The 20,025-nt window shown below is 44.2% G+C and overlaps 1 protein-coding gene across 1 annotated transcript in view; it reads left to right on the forward strand.

The window, feature by feature from the left end:
* The window catches only part of il1rapl1a (interleukin 1 receptor accessory protein-like 1a), a 93,098-nt gene extending 73,323 nt beyond the window's left edge, over positions 1-19,775 (forward strand). The window contains exons 6-11 of the mRNA XM_041951040.1: positions 6,667-6,796; positions 11,182-11,327; positions 14,344-14,490; positions 16,038-16,208; positions 18,394-18,438; positions 19,054-19,775. Coding sequence (XP_041806974.1) covers positions 6,667-6,796; positions 11,182-11,327; positions 14,344-14,490; positions 16,038-16,208; positions 18,394-18,438; positions 19,054-19,775 — 1,361 coding nt within the window. The remainder of the gene's footprint in view (positions 1-6,666; positions 6,797-11,181; positions 11,328-14,343; positions 14,491-16,037; positions 16,209-18,393; positions 18,439-19,053) is intronic.
* Positions 19,776-20,025: the final 250 nt, after the last annotated feature.

Here is a 20,025-nt window from a genome sequence, read left to right on the forward strand (position 1 = left end):
GCCCAGTGCGCCCTCCTGCGTCTGTATGAGAGGCAGAGGGGCGTGGCAAAACCTCATTATTTAAAGCTCTGGGGTGGAGAACAGGTTGGCACCTCTGTGTGTAGACGTAAATGTAGAAATGAAGCTCCAGTCAGGAAGACTGTTCTTTTGCATGCTCACTCATGGTCAAGTTCAGTTCAATACCAGCTGTTCTCATCAGCTGGTCACATCCATCCAGTAGCACAGCGGCACACCTTCACTGTTAGCCAATCGTCTCCCCGCTTACTTTTTAAATATGATCCTCTCTCTGCCTCAGTTCTTTCATGCTGCTGTTATGCGCCTCTCTCCACCTCCCCATCACCTCCCGGTCTTTGCAGATCTTCACCTTCATCATTTCATCACCCTCACCAGCCTATCAGTCAGCAGGGGATTTATCTTACTGTTGTTCAGGGTGATGCCCCTCAATTACAAAATCTCCCTGTGGAGTCTGAGCGCCAAAGACTTTCCAACTTAATCATCACATATCATCTGTCATAATAAACAATTATCTTTACCTCATTCACTTGTCTCTCCTGGGTGAAATAATGACCCAGCACAGTAGCACATAGCCATTTGTCTTTAGAATATGGAAACTTCAGTTGTAGCTTTTCAGACAGACCAGTGAAAGAAAATGGGGCTGTGGATTCTACAATTCTACACAACAAATGGAATAAGAGTTCGGCACTCTATACAATTTCACCTTTCGAGTGATATTGTCCTCCACCAAGAATTCGTCAGCTTGAGTTGGAGTCCTAATCGGCCTGTGTGGAAGCCTGTAAGACTCTAAGAGATGCTGGGCAGAAATAAAAGAATGGGTGGATCTTAAATCTCATTTCCATCAGGCGCTGTGACCAACTCTCAGCCGGAGGGAGTATGTCAATCGCTCAGATTACATGGATTTGTTCCACACCCACGCATCCGTGAAGGCAGAAACAACACATAAAGATGTGCACATATAAAGAAACACACACTCATGAAAACACTTAATCATGCTCTTGTGCAGTACAAGGCACACATTCAGTCAGCGGGGGATATTTTTCACACCAAATCTTGCCAAGTCTTGTAATGGCGCATTTATTTGTGAACTTGAAAAAATGACACAGTGATGGACTTGAATTTCGGAGTTTTGACCAAAAGGCTGGTAGCTTATTAATCCACAGAGAGAAAGGCAAGGAAGTACTTATCTAACATAAATGTAAAGCAGTATTTCTGTTTATTTTTCTCACAAACAGTAACGTGTCAACATTTGTTGAGTTAGCTGACACTATATACATTTAAACCGCAGGACTCATGTTAAAAACATCCTGGTGCAACAAAACTAAAATATATCAGGTAAAACCCATCTTTGTTTATGCTTGTGATATTTAATTGCCAAAGTTGTGCTTAAAAATAAAATCCTGTTATGAAAATATATCAGAAAAGAAAAAATAAACAGTTTTTTTGACAGAATGATTTGTATTATTGTACTATTATTATTATTGTTCTGTTGTATTTTCGAAATAAAAGCCCAAGCAGCTCGAAATATGCTCATTTAGAGTAGCTGGGAAATTAAAAAATAATAATGATCCATTTTTGATATATGTAAACGGTAATTCTGCCTGCAGCTTCTAGTACAGTTTATCCTACAAATGTGAAGCAGTGAAAAGGTTCCTCTTCTAACGCCGTCTACTGATTTTGCAGGAGCATTATAGATCTTTGAGTCTGTTCTCTTTTTTTTCATGCTGTTCTCTTAAAAGCTTCTCTGAAGGCCAAGGTCATAATTTAACTTTCCTTGGTTTTTCTCGCCCACTGTGATGCTTTTACCTGCAGCTTACTGTACTCCTGCCTGAAAATGGGCCGACAGGCTTTAATTACCCAGTTTTTAGGTGTGTTTCTTCTCTTATGACGCCCAAGGGGGTTGTGGTAGGACTTATTACTGTCTCCCTGGTCTGAGGTCTGTCTTTGCACAATAACCTCTCAGTAATAATCAGTAAGCAATATGAGGGGGGATCTCATCCCCCTTGTTAGCAAAATGACTAAAATAGCTCTGAAATATCAGTAGTCTAACTGTGCTGTGTGGTAATGGTGCTGTGCATGCTGCTGAAGTAGCAACAGATATGTAATTGCGCCTTTTTCTCTTGGTCCAGCCCTTCTGTCAGTTTCTACTTGGATGCATAATATTCTCTGAACTATCCTATAAATACTCATTTGACCCTTTGCTAAGCCCCACCCTACTTAGTTACTGTTGCTACGCCTGTCAAGCTTACTGCACATATGGAGTTCGCAGTGATAACGGTGGTAGATTAGCAGTTGAAATTCACAGTTTTTGAATACAATTCAATTTCTCACAAGTAAACAAAAGCTCTGCTGATGCTAATGCTTGAACTCAGTGAGTCAGCTTAGTCTTTGTCTTTGTCCAGCTAACATTTCCATGTGACACACTGTAAACCAAGAAGCCTGTAAAGGGGTTTTGAATCTGTACCTGATGGCTGCACACATTATATAGTGCTAAGAGACTGGGGTTAAAGCTACACGACACAGGCATAACATCAGCATCCTCACCGGGTGTGGATCCATGTAATGTATACAAGGGAGCAGTGGGAGATTCGCCCAATATAATGGCATTAAAATGTAAAAATGATCAAATGTAGGCCGATTCAAATGTTGTTTTAACATAACCCTTGAACCGTTTGAAAGCTTAGTATGGAAGAAAATCGTACTTGGACAAGCGATACAGTGATTGGATTTCGGCTCATATCTTCAAACAGTGTGCTTCACTTTCACCTGAAAGAAGGATTTGAGGATGTGAGGAAGAAGCCAGGAGTTTGGCAAATGTAATTACATCTAATGCAGGTTTTGTCTGGAGCTGCTGGAGTATGAACTTCCCCAAAACAAACACAGACTGAGCATTACTCTAAATTCTGATATAACTGCATATTGGCTCACAGGTTGACATGCAACTTCAAACAGTGGATGTGTTCGCCCTGAGGTGTTTTTCTAATGTAACTTGTAACCCCTCGAAATGATGTAGAAAGCTAGAGAACTAACAACTATACTGAGCTGTGAGTGGACATAGAGGAGAGGATCATAGAGACACACTGCTGCCTATAGTATTTCTCTAATGTTTCTATGATCACACAGCATCTGTGCTGGAAATACACCCCCACACCAAACCACCCCTGTAATGAAACATTTAAGGTGCGACATGACGACAGATTTAGTTTTCACTATAGTGTTGGGGTCAGTATTAAGTAGGATTAGGGTTCGAGCCATCCGCCCTGCTAAGAATTAACAAATCAACTGGTAATTATTCCCCCTGAAGATCAGTTAGAGTCAACACAGACGCCATTCTTGTGAGTTACCACGGGTTACAAACTGCGCTGAGAATAATAATAGATCATAATAATAATGACACTGCTGTGGGGTTTGACAGCAGGAGAGAACAGAGGGATTTAAAAAGCTGCTCCTCCTCCTCTGTAACTTCACAGTGTGCGAATCATTCACCGCATTGTTCCAGTCCTGGTTAATAGTCTTCCTACCATCTGCTCAAACTTCAACCGGCTTGACATCATAGTAAGTTTGCTGGCTCAGAGGCTAATGACAGAGTCATGCCAGGCTTATATAAAGCCGCCCTCTCTCTGTGCCTGCCTTACATTTGTGGGTTTTTCAACAGCCTTGCTAACAAAGTCGTTCAGTCGCCCATCAACATGCCAATTTAAGCCGCTGCTGTAGTCACATGCTGCATATGAACCACCATCATTTCAATTAACTTGTTTCAGATCTTTTCAGACATACGCTATAATGTTCTGGAAATGAGAGGTCTCTAGAGGGAGGCGAAGGTGTGCTTAATGTAGGCAGAAAACCTGATGTAACTGTTAAGTGAGTTACATAAAGCATTGCTGTCAATCTTGCTGCCAGTTGATCCCCGCGGTCAACCACGATCCGGCGCGAAGAAAGGTTTTTCACCACAGGCATTCGTTAAGGAACACGTCTGTACAGCTGTTGATAAGCCATCTTGAATGTCCCACATGTGTGCCACAGGTGTGACGACAGTGGGGCTGTTCTTTCAAAAACAACAATGGCTCCTGATGAGGTTAGCGTTGATGCTACTATAGCTTTTCTCCCGACTGGCTTTGGAAAGAGTTTTGCTTCGCCCATGACAGACGATGGCTGGCAGATCGCTCATCCAGTCACCTGCAAACTATCCTTTTAAAGTTCTTGCCCTTTTCCAAACAGTCGTCATTGGTGACTTCTGTTCTGGTGCGTCAGGTTCGGACAAACTCCGTCCAGCTGCCATACTTTATCACGATAGTGTGGGAGAAGAAACAAAGGTGACTGTGGGAGCGTTTGAGGGAGTTTTGAGGACGGCTGCACTCGGATTAGAATGAGACAGCATGAGGCCTTCAACAATTTCCTGTGATTCCCAGGGAGCTCAGTGGAGACTTCCTCTCCAGGCAGTGGCTGCCGGCAGCATGACATTCCTAGTTTGTAATTGATCTGTGGGATAAACTAACAGCACGGGGGAGATTTATAAACAAAGGAAAAAGGAAGCGCTGCATCTGTCTCGCACACAGAGATCCGCACTTGTACAGCTCGTACTGTATATGTTGCGTGTTTGCGCCACAAATGATTGAGTGTGGCTATACAGTGAAGCACTGCTGCACCAAAATCTGTGTGTGTGTGTGTGCATGTGTGTGTAATCACACGCAGGAGGTTCCTATTTTGTAGGTACAGCATGTAGCCTTTGTAGAGCCCGGCTGTGCACAAATACCAAGCTGAGAGTGGCTGTTGAACTTTGGAAATGTCAGCCACTGCTCCTCACAGACAGCACTATCAGTTCATTCCTGGGTGTCCTCCCATCCTCCTTCCCCGCATGCCTTAAAACTTTCCTGGCGCTGAAAGTGACCTACTGAAATCTTTTGAAGCCCCATCTGGGTGGTGAGCAGGAGGTGCACAGAGGATACATGCCCTTAGTTCAAACACACACTGTCTTTCAAAAATAACCTTCCCAGGTTTGCTGTGAAGACATTCGTGCCACTGGTCATGGATAGGGCATTGGAGGAAAGGGGCAGGGTTGCAAGTGGCGCGCAAAGATCGCCACAAATAAAAATGGAGACCCCACTAAAATGTAATGCAATCCACTAACAGTCTTCAGCATCACACTGTATCAGAGATTAGACTTTATATTTGAGGCTGTCATTAAGTACATTAACTACAGTTTACTTTCCATTCCCTTCAGAAGACTATAGGGAGCTGTCCATGGTGCTGTCACATGCTTGGCAGGATTAATGAATACATGCCCCATACCAGTACAGTTTACCTTGCACTCCTGCTCATAAATCCTGCTGTGAAAACAGGGTAAAGCATCCCCTCCACGCCTTCCTCCCAGTGCTTCCCAAGCCACATGCCTTGGAGCCAGACACAGTGCTGGCTCTCCCTTGAGGAGCGATGCCTCCACCGTGCAGCATGTGTTACAGCATTACAGTGTGTGCTGCGCGATGAGCCTCCCTCATCTGTGTGTTGTTTACATGTTGCTGTGTGGTTCACTGAAAGGCAGCGGCATGTGATTGCTGCAACCCCGGGCCTTTTGAGAATGCCACTTCAGAGGAATGCAAAATAAGCATGCATAGTATACGGCAACAATGCTCTTTCTTTATGTTCACCAGCCTAATACATGCACAGTTCATGGGCACTGAAGGTCTTGCATGAGTGGTAACAAGGGGCCTCTTTATGCCAACTCTAATCAGCTCACACCAGTGCTACATGTAACATTTGGTTTACATTTTCCTCTTGTTACGTGTAACTCAGCAATGGTATTGAATTTCTAATTTCTCTCAAATTGCACCACGATACCTCTAGTGTTATTGAATTAGATTTAAAGAGGAACCTTTTTTTTTTTAATTGGTGCATGAAGTATCTTCTTTTTCTCTCCACTCAATACTTGCCCTCTCCGAGAGATAATCCATCAATTCACAGAGCAAAAAACCCTATTGACTCCTCAGTGACAATTACTTATTCTTCCACACATCAACTCTCAGCAAACAGCAGTTGTTGACACCTGACCTCCCTTCATACCCAGCAGCAGCTCTAAATAAAATAATGTTAGTGTCAGCCTCCTCTCACTTCCTTTTGCCTTCTCTTCTCTCATGGACTCACAGTCTCGAGGGGGGTTTTCGGAAGCTCTTGAGTGCCCTCATGTGTTCACTCCTGTTTACTTGCTTTCAGGTCAGGCTACTGTATGTGTGTGCCATTCACATGAGCGAATCAAAACATGAGATTTTCCCCTCAACTCTGCGTTAAAGGAAAAGGCTGTCTCTTTTAATCACAGCTACGCGTCCCCCAAGGTCTGTTGAGTGTCCAGCTTACATGTTCTCTCATGTGACCACTTTAGGCATGAATTTTGTGCGAGAACACGTGTGTATGTGTGTGTACTTATGACTGCGGACAAGAGTGTGCAATTGCGTATGTGTGTGTGTGATGCACAAATTACAAAGAATTTTGAATGCGCATGTCACCAGCCAAATAACATGAAGTGTTTCTGTTGCTGTCACCGGCTTTGGAGGCGCTGATATGATACAGTCTTTTTCGGGCCGTGCACATGAAACACATGCCTTTAACAAGCCAGCAGGACAATCAAGAGTGACAGCATGTCATCTCATGTCTTTGCAGGAAGTGCTTTGAACCTGACTTGCCGGGCGTTTTTTGGGTACAGCGACGCCAGCCCACTCATCTACTGGATGAAGGGAGAGAAGTTCATAGAGGACTTGGACGAGGAGAGAGTTCAGGAGAGCGACATCAAGTAAGAAACACTGCTCGGTTAAAATTCATTTCCTTGGACGTGGCAGTAAGGAGGAATTAATAGCATACGCAGATAAATTCACTGGAAAATAATAAAGGATGATACCAGCTCATTACCTCCAAATTGCATACACTACAGCAACCATTTTCTAGAGATTTATTTGCTGCCTCCCAAGCAGCTGCTGGTTTGCATTTTTTGTGCAATGGTCTGAACATCATGCAGAGACGTGAGGCTTGTTTTAAATCATAATTCATTCATTTTGTCACCTTTGGTTTTTGTTTGAATTAGGCTACATTATTGTGGAAACAGGATACCTCATTGCATCGTGCACAGTTATGACAGAATTGCGTACGTCACATACAGAGACAGATAACAGTAACCTAATGCAAGGATCACAACATTAAGGTGAGGTGACATAGCTTTTTTATGTTTGTCTGACACCACCCAAGTTGCCAGATTGTGCAAAAAACACAATCTACACTCACAATCCACATACTACATACAGCTTCAACCCATCTGTCAGCACAAACTGGCAACCCAATTCAAGGTGTGTGTGTGCAGGTGTTCCCTGCGCAGGTAGACTGGCCAGGTAACTGTATTTATCCTAATGGCATAATGCTTTCTATGTATTCTGTTGCTTCTTAAGCCTGTTTATCACTGTGTTAGTGAAGAGAAACTCACAGCCCTGAAAGGAGAAAATTATTCTGCAACAAGAGTGATACTCTACTTTATTAACTGCATTATAAAGTACTCCCAGTGCCACAGTTTCAAACTGAGCATTTGTCTCATGCCTCACTGCATTTACCAGATATGCTGTCCAAATGTCAAGACAATAAAAAAAAAAAACAGCAAACTACAACAATGAGAAAAGAAAATGGTGGGGTTTTTTTTTGTTTTTTCTTGCATTAAAAAGTTGCTCTGCAGCTGACTCAGTCAGGGCTGCTGGAGCGTTGGCAAGCGCTGCAACAAAGAGAGTTTTCAAAGCAGTCCTTGTGTGCAGCTGCATTACCAGTTCTGACAAAAATCTGAAAATAACTACAGGTGGTGAATAATGCATCATGACGGATTATCTCAAGCAAGTTTCAAGTGTCTGCAAAATATTTTCTGACTGAAACTTGTAACTGATACAGTGATTGTGTAAGATACAGGACTGTCCTTTACGTTCCTGGCTTTACTAATCTATAATGGCTTACTCGATTTTCAGTTTCAGTGATCAAAGCTGCTAAACAAATACTAAGAAAGATTAAAAAAAATATGTTGTGCAGTCAATTCATGAAATGTTCACATAGTGTTAAATAGTTGAGGTAATACATGTAACTAAAACACAGAAGTAATTGCTCAGATTTTTTGGAAAACGTCCCTCACCGTGTGACATGCAGTTAGAGATTCTCTTGCCAGTTGAGCTTCTGACTGTGCTGCATTATTTTTCCTCTGGAAAGGGAAAGGAAGGAAGTTTGTACATGGGAAGAAGTTTATTTTTCCTCTGTCTAAACATTTCTTTCCATGGCAAGCATTTTTTTCTTAAATTTCTAATTATCAGCTGCAGAACAGGATGAGCAATTGCTGGTTTATTCTGCTGACCATGCTGTGAAACAGGAATGAAAGCAGGACATGGACTTTCTTTCTGTAAAATTATGGTCATAATATAGCAGTATACTGTACATGTACAGTATGAAATTTCTGACATTCAGCACCAAGTGTAAATGTGCTGAAAAGCAGTTTCTGTAACGTCTCCTGTCTTTCCATTTCCCTTCAGTGTAACGTTGTAAAATTTGTTCAACAAGCTTTCAGGGCTCTAAGCACATTTAAAACAAGCCCATTTCCATGTCGCTCGCTCTTAGTGGTGTAGCACATTTAAACAAGTCCATCCGCTGGTCCATGTGCATGTTTCCCATTAGGGCTGTTTGGAGAGGCTGCAGCTCTGGGGAGACAGCCCTGTCAGATGGCTAACAACCGCCATTTTTCACACTGCCGCCACTGTCGCTATCTCCCTCGCTGCACCCACCTATAGCAGCATGCAGATGGACCATGGGGAGCTGAGGAGGAGGGGTTGGAGGGGAGGAGAGAGAGAGAGAGGCAGCAGACAGGGAAGAGGTAGAAAGAAATATGGTAGAAGTCACTGAGGAGGAAAGTGAAGAAGACTCATCTGTGATACTGAGTTTGCTTGTGCACTGATATGAACATGCAACAGAAACAAATCTCATTGTAGCCACCAGCGCTGCTCTCCTGTCTGCCTCGCTCTCCGTCTCCCGCTTCCTCCATTACTCCCCGACACCAGGATTCCCCCGCTCACTGGCTGAGGGGTTATCTTTTCAATAATTCATACCAATATTTCATGCAGCGGATCAATAATGTATTTGATCATCCACTCTCTGTTGCTGATGCTGCTACCATAAACTGGCTCACATTCAGCCAGCGCCCCGGTTTTGCTTCCATAACGTGGACGAGGCGAAGACGAGGAGCAATGGAGAGAAAGGAGAGGAGAAAGTACACATGTAGAAATCTTTGCTTAGCCTGCAGCCAAGTCTCCCTTTCAGATGATAGAGTGTGCATGTTTCTATGGGTTACCTCGCTTCTTCAGGCTGGCACCCACACACTCTTAGCTTTATTACTAATGCATCTGCAGCCAAACTTGAGCTTAGAGACGAAAACTCATACATTGGGCTCAGAGTTTCTGCAGGCATTTATTTACCCGACTACACCTATTGATTTGGAGGAGTTCATTTCTATGGTAACCCGAGCCCATAAATTCTCATTTGCGCCACCGGGACAAGGCTATTGTTGTTATCATAGCATGGATGACTGGACATTAGCATAGCATGCAGAGATTAATAAATTAGCAAAGCAAATCCGGCTCAGCATAATGAAGGAGGTGATCGATATGCTATTGACCCAATTCAGTTGGTGTTTTGCAGGTGTGCGTTGAATTGAATGTACAGGAGAAAATTGATCACTAAATGAGCAAACACAGAGGTTTTGCTCATGAGGAAGGAGAGAATATTGAAAAGAAAATGTGCCTGCAGCCATAATTTGAGAAGATGTTTGCGATTTACTCATTCAGCTAACTCTGTATTGATAAATTCAATAACCCAGCAGAAAAGTGGAGGAGTTTTACAAAGATTTACTTCAAATTCTACACTTGGATCCACTAGTGAAGAACCATCTTACAATAGATGCTGCTTGGCGAGTGTGGTTCAAATTCACACTGCAGCCCAGCTGTTTATGTATTTGTGCTATGAGACTTCATTCAGTTCTCGTCTGTATCTCTGCACTTCACCTGGACCTTGTTATCCATCGAACTTCAGGTCCTCATCGTCTCCATTTGAGGCGCAGGTTGAACAGCGTTGGTCGCTATTCATCAGGTTGTGTGGAAGCGAGCTGTGTTGGCTCATGTAGTGTGCTAATGCGAAACTGGAGGCTTCAAAGTACCCACCACTCCCTGGAGAGACATGAATTATTCCCGTGCCTCCTTCTCCTAGCGCCACAGCACCCTCCACCCCAATCCACCCCACCCCACTGCACAACAAACTCAGCTGAAACTACAAATATCATCAGCACTGCCTCAGCCTCTCTACACAAAGCCCACGATACACTTTCAATTACTGATGCCAAATCTCCCCAACAAGCTGTCCTCATGTGGAGTTTATCGGTTTGAAGGCGAGAGAGAAGAGAGATGCTTTAGAGAGTCATTATCCCCCCACACGCTCACAAACGCTCTCCTCTTCCCTCATCCCACTCCTCTTTCTCAACACATAGCCGTTATTAACACATACAGTAGATGATACACACACACACACACACACGCAAACAAACAGAGGAGATTTCTTTCTCATTTGCACTTTGTTTCCTCCAAACTGTCGTTTGTGCTGAGGGTGCTGTAAAAGTGGGCTAAGTAGTGTGTCTAAGGTATGAAGGAGCATTATCTCCCCATTCTCTCCTCCATCAGGCTCAAGCAGCCCAGCGGGGGACACTCATTTACTTTATGGAATATTACTTTCTCTCCTTCTCGCGGTTACCATGGCATCCGCTATAAAAAGATTTCCTCTGATTGCCAGTATTTGATGCCCCCCCCCCCCTCTTCGGCACACTCCGAGGAGGAGCCCTTATTGATTTTCATTTCTCATATGTTTTGAGTGCAGAGAAAGAAATTAACATGCCATGAAGTACTTACAGTGACACCAAAGGGGCCTCGTCGAGGTACAGTTGTGCAGGAACACACTGCACAAGGGCAGTTCTGTGATTTCTGCACTCTGGATCATGACTCTTGAAGCCCCATCACACACACGTGTTGCCATCACATTTACTTGCCCTGATTACATGTTGGAGAGACTCTACTTCTCATCTACTGAGTGAACAGGCTCAGTATGTTTTTGTTTGTCTTGCAGGATTGTCAAGGAGCATCTTGGTGAGCATGAAGTGGCCATTTCCTTGACTATTGACTCCTTGGAGGAGGAGGACCTGGGAAATTATTCCTGTTATGTGGAAAATGGTAACGGCCGTCGCCAAGCTACCATCCAGCTCCTCAGGCGAGGTAAGGGCTTTTTGACATTTCCCACTGCAACCTCGCTGAGTGTTAACTCCTTAACAGACAGGCTTTTTTTGGCATTTTCCCGCAAGTGACTTTGAGGTTGGGAAAAGCATCTTCTTCCTCGCTGTCTGACAGTATATATTATATATTATTGGTTCCAGCTCTTCTTTAAAGCTATATGATGGATGAAATATTCAAAGCCTGGCTGTTCCATTTCATCAAATGGAAATATTCTAGAGGTCTTGTGCATAATTTTACACACATTTCCCCAAACTTCAGCCTGATATATTTGGCATCTTTTGAAGCTCTACGATCTCCACTAGAATTCAAATTAAACTTCTGTGTGTTGTGAGCAAAGTTTGGCAGCATTCACTGCTTCATTGGTGATAAAGGGGTTAAGGCTGCTGTCATCAAAATGTTTTGATGAATAATGCATGTCTAGTGTGAAAGGGGTCACTTGTAGGGACAAACCCAAAGAGTATTATCATCCAACGCTGCAGTTTCCCTCGGCTCGACAGAACGTTTTAGCGTCTTTCAGCTCATTGTTTTGGTTTGATGGCCCACACTTTTCTGTTGTGATTGACTCTCGCTGCTCTTGTCAATGTTTCCAGGCACAACAGGCAGCTGCATCCAGTGGTTAAAGCTAGCAAACAGCAAACAAAGTTAGAGGCACATATTGACCTTTAAGCCTTGGAGATCAAACCGAAGAAGACTGACATTCAACAGATGGCCCAAAACATGAATACAAATGAATGCTAACGTTGCTACATATCTGCTATATTTGTGAATTGGCAACTGTGTTTTTGCTGCACTTAAGTGGTAAAAAAAAAAAATTAAAAAAAATCAGTTATTGCACAAGATTTCACATGTATCTTCTTCAACATCACTTCCGATATCATCATTTTCTTTAAATAGGATAAAGAAAATTTTCATACACCCTAAGACCTTACAGTGCTCTTTTAAACAGCATCCTTTCATTTTTTCCTTTCTTCTCCATTCTTCATCTCTTCTTCCACCCAAACTTGTGTTAACAATCTGTGCTTGAGCTCTGTTTGGTTGTGTCGTTTCTTCCTACATGTGCCCCAGCAGCTGGGTAGCTATCTCGGCTCTCTAGCATGACTTGTCTGAAGCTCTTTTCATGCACTGGTTGTCACCCTGCAAAGAGGGGTAATTTGATGGCTGTTTAAACAGCAAATTGGTCCTCAGCTTTTCCCAACAGGCCAATAAGTTCAGCATACAATTACATTTAAAGTCTTTATCTGCCTGTCTCCCCGCTTTAATCTCTGTCTCTGTTGACTGTCTTTTGTATATGACCCAATTGAGTGGTCTTTGTAGACAATTTCGTTTAACTCCCTCTGTCAAAGCAGCATTTCCAAGGAAAGGGATGCTAAGAAAGACTTCAAGTGTGGATCTGTCTCTCTCTGTCTCCCACATTATTCTGATGTTTATTTCATGTTTCATCACTCATAAGCCCTGCAGCAGGTCTGTGAATCCCTCCGCAGGCTGCCTCTCCTTCCATCTCACAATAAAGAGAGAAATAGAAAAAGGGAGAAGGCAGAAGGGAAGTGGTGGCCAGCGAAACATAAACAACTTAGAGAGTGAGGATGATTGCCGCTAATTGGTTAAAAGCATTCAATTACAGAAATGACATATTACAGGGCCAAAACAGCGCTGTCATTCTGAGATAGAGTATTAGTTGTTGTTCATGAAAAACATCAAGGATAACATGCTGACTGATACAGAAAATCTGTCTTATTTAAAGGACTAAATGAAGGTATGGCCTGGAGCTGGGTAGCGTAGCTTAGCATAAACACAGGGAACAGTAATTTCCTGGAGCCTTTGCAACCGGTCAAGAAATAGTTCAGCACATAACCTCAATTTTTAAAATACTTTGATTTAACAATATATAGTGCTTTAGTGGTGCTGGTAGGTCAGATAATAACCACTCTTATCTCTGTGTTCACCATACAGATGTGCATGTGGTGTTATTTATTATTTAGTCTAATATTAATCCTTAAATTAAAATAAACATTCACTCTTAAACTGTTTATTCACATGAAAAAATGTGGTTGGGTAGCTTCGCTTCATTCCATTGCAACCTGTCATTTTAGCAATTTAGCAGCCAAGGATGTGTAAGAATTACTCCTCTTGTGTGAAAAAAACAAGCGACTCAAATAAAATGGCCTGCACTGAAAAATAGTGAGGATCTCTCATGTCACCGGTGCTATTTGAACTCATTTCCTGAAAAGAAATACGATTTTATAACTTAATATTGAGGTCACTTGTATATGTCATTGTCCATAATCTGTGATCATATAGCATATGCATCGGGGTTGCCATGGCACTTTCAGCCCGCAGTGACAGAGATATAAGGTGAACCGGTTCTAGCTGAGCCAGCCAGGTAAATGCTGCTTTCATACACAACATAAGTCATCCTTCCCCAAGCTAGGGCTCTGGGGAGATGGAGAGGAGATAATAGAGAAGAGAAACGAATATAGAGACAGAGGGAGAGAAGAGAGGGGGGAGGAGAAACAAAGGAGCTCTGAGGAGAGAGTGAAGAGGAGGTATGATGGAGAGCGGAGTGAGTGATATGAGTAAACTGAAGGCTCTTGTTGTGAAACTGCCTCCACCCGTGTCCAGGACTGTCCCACTATAGATGACAGCCAAAGTGCAGAGCTGTGTCACTCCTGTGCTGCTCTAAAAGAAATGAACCCGATTTCTCATCATCTCCTTTTTTCCCTCCATGTGTCTCGCTGCGCTGTGCCCTCTCATTTTTCCCAAAGTCATTATGAGCCTCATGCCTCTTCCCCCCCGAAGACTTCATTCTGAGCCGAGCTCTTCCAGCAAACGTAAACGTGTAAAAGTGCCTCATCCCGTGGGTTTAACGGTGGCGCGATGAGTCCGGCCTGGTGCATAAATAAGTCAGCTGCCTGTTTTTGCGTATTCATAAGTCCTGCACCGTGATTGTCTCAGCAGTTTTTAATATTTTCTGGTGTGTGTATGTGTGTGTCGTCCTCAGCAGAGCTCATGTACACCGTGGAGCTGGCAGGAGGGCTGGGAGCGATCCTGCTGCTACTCATCTTCCTCATCTCCCTCTACAAATGCTACAAGATAGAGCTGATGCTTTTCTATAGGAGGCACTTTGGCAGCGAGGACGTGGATGGAGGTAAAGACGGCGCTAAGAGTCACAAAGGAATCTTCTCTCTGTTGCTGCCTGAAGCCCCCTGACCTCTGACTTGTTCTCACTTTTTTCACCACGCCTTTCTTGTCCAAACATTCGATGTCAGGCGAGCTGCGATGAGTGTGTTTGCGCCTGTGTGGGTTGATGTGAATATGTTCTGGGGTTTTTTTTACCCATGTGCAGAAGCTTTTGTGTGTCTGTGTTTGTGTGTGCTGTCAGAGCCTCTATCCTAGATACAGATGTCCTCTTTCTCCCTTCTCAACCCTCTCAGCTGTTAGTGTAGAGGTGTGCCTATGTGCATGTGTGTGTGTGTGTATGTATGGCTGCATATGGAATAGAGGAGACAGATTTTCAATTTGTTGCCCATTTAAAAAGAGATCAGTCTCAATATGTCATGGAATGATGCCCACCCTCTGCTGTCGAAGGCCAGATAGCGGGACGTGGGGACTGGCAGGCTCGAAGCTCCTTCCCTGAGCGACAAATAGGGGCCTAAACAGCCTGAAATTGGAGGGCAACTTTTTGTTTTCTCCACAGAACATAGTTAACTTCTGCTCCAGCTTTTGCATCTGTTTGTGTCCCAGTATCTTCCCTTCTTGCTTTGTATTTTGACTCGTTCTGCTTTCTTTTCAAAAATTCTGGAATGACTGAACTCGTTTTTGAATCACTGGGTTGTTTCTACAGTAGCATGAATTATCTATTACACACTGTTTTGTTGACTCAAACTTCCACATGATTAAGTCATACCGTCGGGGACTGCCGATACAAGCTGTTTTTGATTTTCCAAGTTTGCTAGGTGGTTAATTTGCAAGGTTGGTTGCTAATTTGAAAATTTGAAAGCCTTGTTTGATGTTTGGATCCTATCAAGCGCAGCCCTGGCCTTCCCAGTGAGTTTCAAAGCCGTGTGTGCTCCTCAAAGAGTTTGTGAGAAAGCCCATATTCCCATTTTGGATGGCCCCCACTTCGGTTTCCTCAGAGCATAATGACTAGGGCTTACTGAACATGTCACCAGTACTGTTTTTTCCCCCATCTTCTATTTTCTGCCTTCTCAGTTCTTCCCACTGTCTACTGGGAAATCATTTTGAGGTGGGGAAGAGGGTACTGCTTGAATCTTGGTTTAGGTATTTTTCCATTTAACCCCAATCTATTTCTCATATGCACTTTATGGCCAGAGGTATTGGGCAGTCCTGTCCAAATGCTCTTATGTATTTTTGGTTTGTGTCTGATCTAGGCCACTTTGTTCCAACTAAGGATGCTAACACGTGATTTGAACAAGTATTTCTCCTGGTTGAACTGACAGTACCTCTGTGCACAGAGCGATCCAGAGAGAAATAGCTTTCTAACGTTGGTGTGAAAGATCTAGACTGGTCTGCACATGGCCTCAACCCCATTCAAGCAAAGATGGGTGTAATGTCCACATATTTTACATCTAGTACACAGCATGTGTATAGAAGTTTTTGATTGTGCCACAGGAGAGGAGCTGGATGTCAATGCATCTGGTGCAACTTTGTTCTCTGTTTGTCTCTGTTTTTCAGAAAACAAAGACTATGATGCATACCTGTCCTACACCAAAGTGGACCCTGACCAGTGGAGTCAGGAGACCAGGGAGGAGGAGCGTTTCGCCCTGGAGATCCTCCCTGACGTCCTGGAGAAACATTATGGCTACAAACTCTTCATCCCAGATCGAGACCTCATTCCAACAGGAAGTAAGCTCCGTGACTGTCTGCGTGTGCGTGCTTGTAAACATATGCTCATGTAACATATTGTATCGGAGCGTGAGGACATTTACACTTGCTTGTATACTGTAGTTGCTGCGAGTTTTGTCACTCACCAGCAAGGACCACGCCACAACAGGTGTAATGAAATGAGGAAGTATTGGACGTTGAGGATAGATGGATGGGTGTGAGGAAGGGGATGAATATGTGGGAATCCAGCCCAGGCGTCGAGTCGCCCAAGCTGATTTTGGGCCTGTGAAAGTCAGCAGAATTTAAATGGAGCTGAGGTGGGAATGAGCTGCACAGAGATCGTTAAGTTAATAGGCAAATGTCGGAGCAATAAGGCTGAGATGGCCGAGGACTTGAACGGTTTGATCTGGCATGCTCAGTCTAACTAATGCGGAAAAATGGCAGGAATAGTGTTCTGAAGATATGCCAGTTGTGTGGAAGAAACCAGAATCCAGTGGCCATTTTCCCTGTTTCAGAGAGAAAGTGTGGGTTTTTAGGCGAGGCCTTGGCGGCATACCTGATGTATTTGGTCAGCAGCCTGTGTGGGCTGAGATAGAGCAGAAAATAGAAAATGTACATGGAGAATGAAGTTCCAAGCTTGTTGGTTTTACTCCTGTGTGCGTGTGTGAATACAAGACAGCATGAATGACAATGTCAGATAGACTGATGAAGAGAGGGATTATGGGTAAAGCTGTTGGGGTATTTGGAGCACTACGGATGCTGAAAAAAGTCAGCGAGAATATGGATTCTAGAGTTAAATTGAAAATGGATGTAGAGGCTGAGCGGGTCGGAAGCGAGTGTCAGGCATTTTGCTGTGAGGGTGAGTTCCTGTTTTCACGAGCCTTTGATTGGGAGGTGGATGTTTGATGAAAACGGTTGATACTGTAGGTCTGGATGGTGGAGAAGCGGATTTTCAGAGTAGGGTGAGCACTGTGTGGACTGGTGCGGTTGAATATGGCGGGACTGGTATGGCGTGGATGTTTGATTCTGGGGCCAAGAATCTGAGTTTATGAAATTAAAAGGGGGACAATGAACCAGCGACGCTGTTGCGGTTCCCGCGAGCGTGAGGTGGTGTTGGGCAGATATTAATGTGAGTCTACGCATGAACTGCATGATGAGGGAGATCGATCTTTGGCGAAGGATTATTTCTACAACTGCCGAGTGAATGAGTATGGACTTCCTGAATCTGATACTATGGTGAAGTTGAAGGTAGCTTTGATTGACTGATTGGTTGATTGGTTGATTGATGCAAGCCATTAAGCTTGAAGAAGGACTGAATGGGTTAACCAGGTAGAAGCAGGCTTGACAGGTGATTAGAGGTGCGGTTGAGGCGTGGCCCTGCTCCCAAACCTGTTAACTAGTTGCCCTCATTAGCGTGAAGTGTTGTTGTGTGTAGTTTGTCTTGTTTTTCACTGTCTCTGTCTTGTGTTTCAATGTTTTGTGCTGTTTGGGCAGATTCAAGCAGAGTACACTCACACTTTCAAATGCTGAGCGGGTGATTGTTCGACATTTCCAAGTAAGGGACGAAGGAAAAGGCAATATTCAGTCCAAGACTCTCAACAAATCTCTCTGGATAAGAGTAGAAGATCATAGTATTTCACACTGGCTGTTGTCATATTATGTTCTACTTACATGGGCAGACAGTATACAGTTCTTACCAGGAGCTGATATATTGAACACATTTATCATCCTCCCTGGTTTTCATCCATGCATTAATGAACCCATGAAAATTCTGTCTGAACATATTCTCACGCGCGCTAACTCTGCTTAGTAGTCCGTCTGTGCCAGCGGTACACAGTGTGCTCTAGTTAGTAGTGATGCTGTGTGTTTGTACTGTAGGCTTCATGTGGAACAGATAAAACGCAAACACGTCCTAGTTGGTCCAGACAGAATTAAACATCAGTGGGAAATGTGTGAAGGCTCTGAGCCCTGCTGACTGAGCCGCCTCTTTCCTTTAATCAAAAGAAAATTGCCGCCAGCGTCAGTGCCAAGCAGAATCATTGTAGATGAATGTCCAATCAGGAAAACATGGTATGCCATTAATCACATGTGAAATAAAAGAGATGAGTGAGAGGAGATGCGACCACTTTGACAACTGTGTTGAGCATGTTTCTGTGTCTGTACTGTGTTCTGCCTGTGACCTGAATGTTAAAATGTTTATGTTTAGGTCTCACCAATGAGCATTACCAGGATGACACACGACTCTTTGGAGGTACTCGCCCTCAGTCTTTTCCTCTTTTATCAGCCGCTGTCATTTCCTGCACCTAGGAATGTTCAGAGAGACGCTCAGAGTGGCGCTGTTGTGTGATCTGAAGCACCCGGCCCAGTTCAGTAGTCAGAGGCTGAGCCTAATCCAAGACACTGCGCAGCTTTATCAAACATTGCCATTTCGTGCAGCACTTAACTTTGTCTGTCGGTTTGCCGCCCATATTATTGATTAGAATACATAGAACAATGCTCTACACTGCACCAGTACAAGACTCATGTCCAGCTGTACAAACACATGCTTTTAGATATGTATCTATACACATAGATACAAGCCCCTATGTCTCACTCTGCACACTATAAACCCCAGACTAAAATTGATGTAATTAGACCAGATGGTGGAGGTGGACAGCAAAATAGCCACCTGTCATTGTCTTGTGTTTTGTGTCTTGTGTTTCTGTATGTTCATCATCATCACCATCATCATTATTAAGTGTTGTGGTCCTGTCCTCATTAAATCATATCTCAAGCTCAAACTGGATGTATGTTGCTCTTCTATTTTGCCACTCTCATGTATTATGCATCTCTGTTCTTTTTTTCCTTTACCTCTCGTTCCCTGCAGCCTACATAGAGGACGTGGCACGCTGTGTGGACCAGAGCAAACGCCTCATTATAGTCATGACGCCCAACTACGTGGTGCGGCGGGGGTGGAGCATCTTTGAGCTGGAGACGCGGCTGCGCAACATGCTCGTGACCGGTGAGATCAAAGTCATCCTGATCGAGTGTGCCGAGTTGCGCGGCATCATGAACTACCAGGAGGTGGAGGCCCTCAAGCACACCATTAAAACCCTCACTGTCATCAAGTGGCGCGGCACCAAGAGCAACAAGCTCAACTCCAAGTTCTGGAAGCAGCTGCAGTACGAGATGCCGTTCAGGCGCACAGAGCCCATGCTCACCCACGAGCCGGCGCTGGACGTCAGCGAGCAGGGCCCCTTTGGAGAGCTGCAGACCGTCTCCGCCATCTCCATGGCAGCAGCCACCTCCACCGCCATGGCCACCGCCCACCCCGAGCTGCGCTCCTCTTTCCACAACACCTACCACACCACCATGAGGCAGAAACAGTACTACCGCAGCTACGAGTATGACATACCCCCTGGTGGGACCCTGCCACCTCTCTCCTCTCTGGGGAACCAGCACACCTACTGCAACATCCCGCTGACACTGCTGAACGGACAGAGGCCTCCCGGGAAGAGCCGAGAGCACAGCCTGGAGGAGGCGCATGCCAACAACGCCATGCTCCCCCTGCTGCCAAGAGAAACCAGCATCTCCAGCGTCATCTGGTAACGATGAACAGGCTCAGCATCGGCTGTAGGGAGAGCAGTCAGGATCAGACACGGTTAGGCTCAGTCTGGTAGCTCTTAGGAACGCACGTCATGGTCGTGATCACGGCGAAAAGCGTTTTGGATCCACTTGGCTCCAACGGTTGTTAACTGGCAGGAAGTGACGGAGATACAGCAGGATTTTGGACACAGTTTAACTTGTTTTTTTCAAGCGGACAGCGCCTCTGTCAGAGAGGATGTTTTCTATGAGGAAC

This window comes from Chelmon rostratus, chromosome 13 (genome assembly GCF_017976325.1).
Source record: "Chelmon rostratus isolate fCheRos1 chromosome 13, fCheRos1.pri, whole genome shotgun sequence".
Lineage (NCBI taxonomy): Eukaryota > Metazoa > Chordata > Actinopteri > Chaetodontiformes > Chaetodontidae > Chelmon > Chelmon rostratus.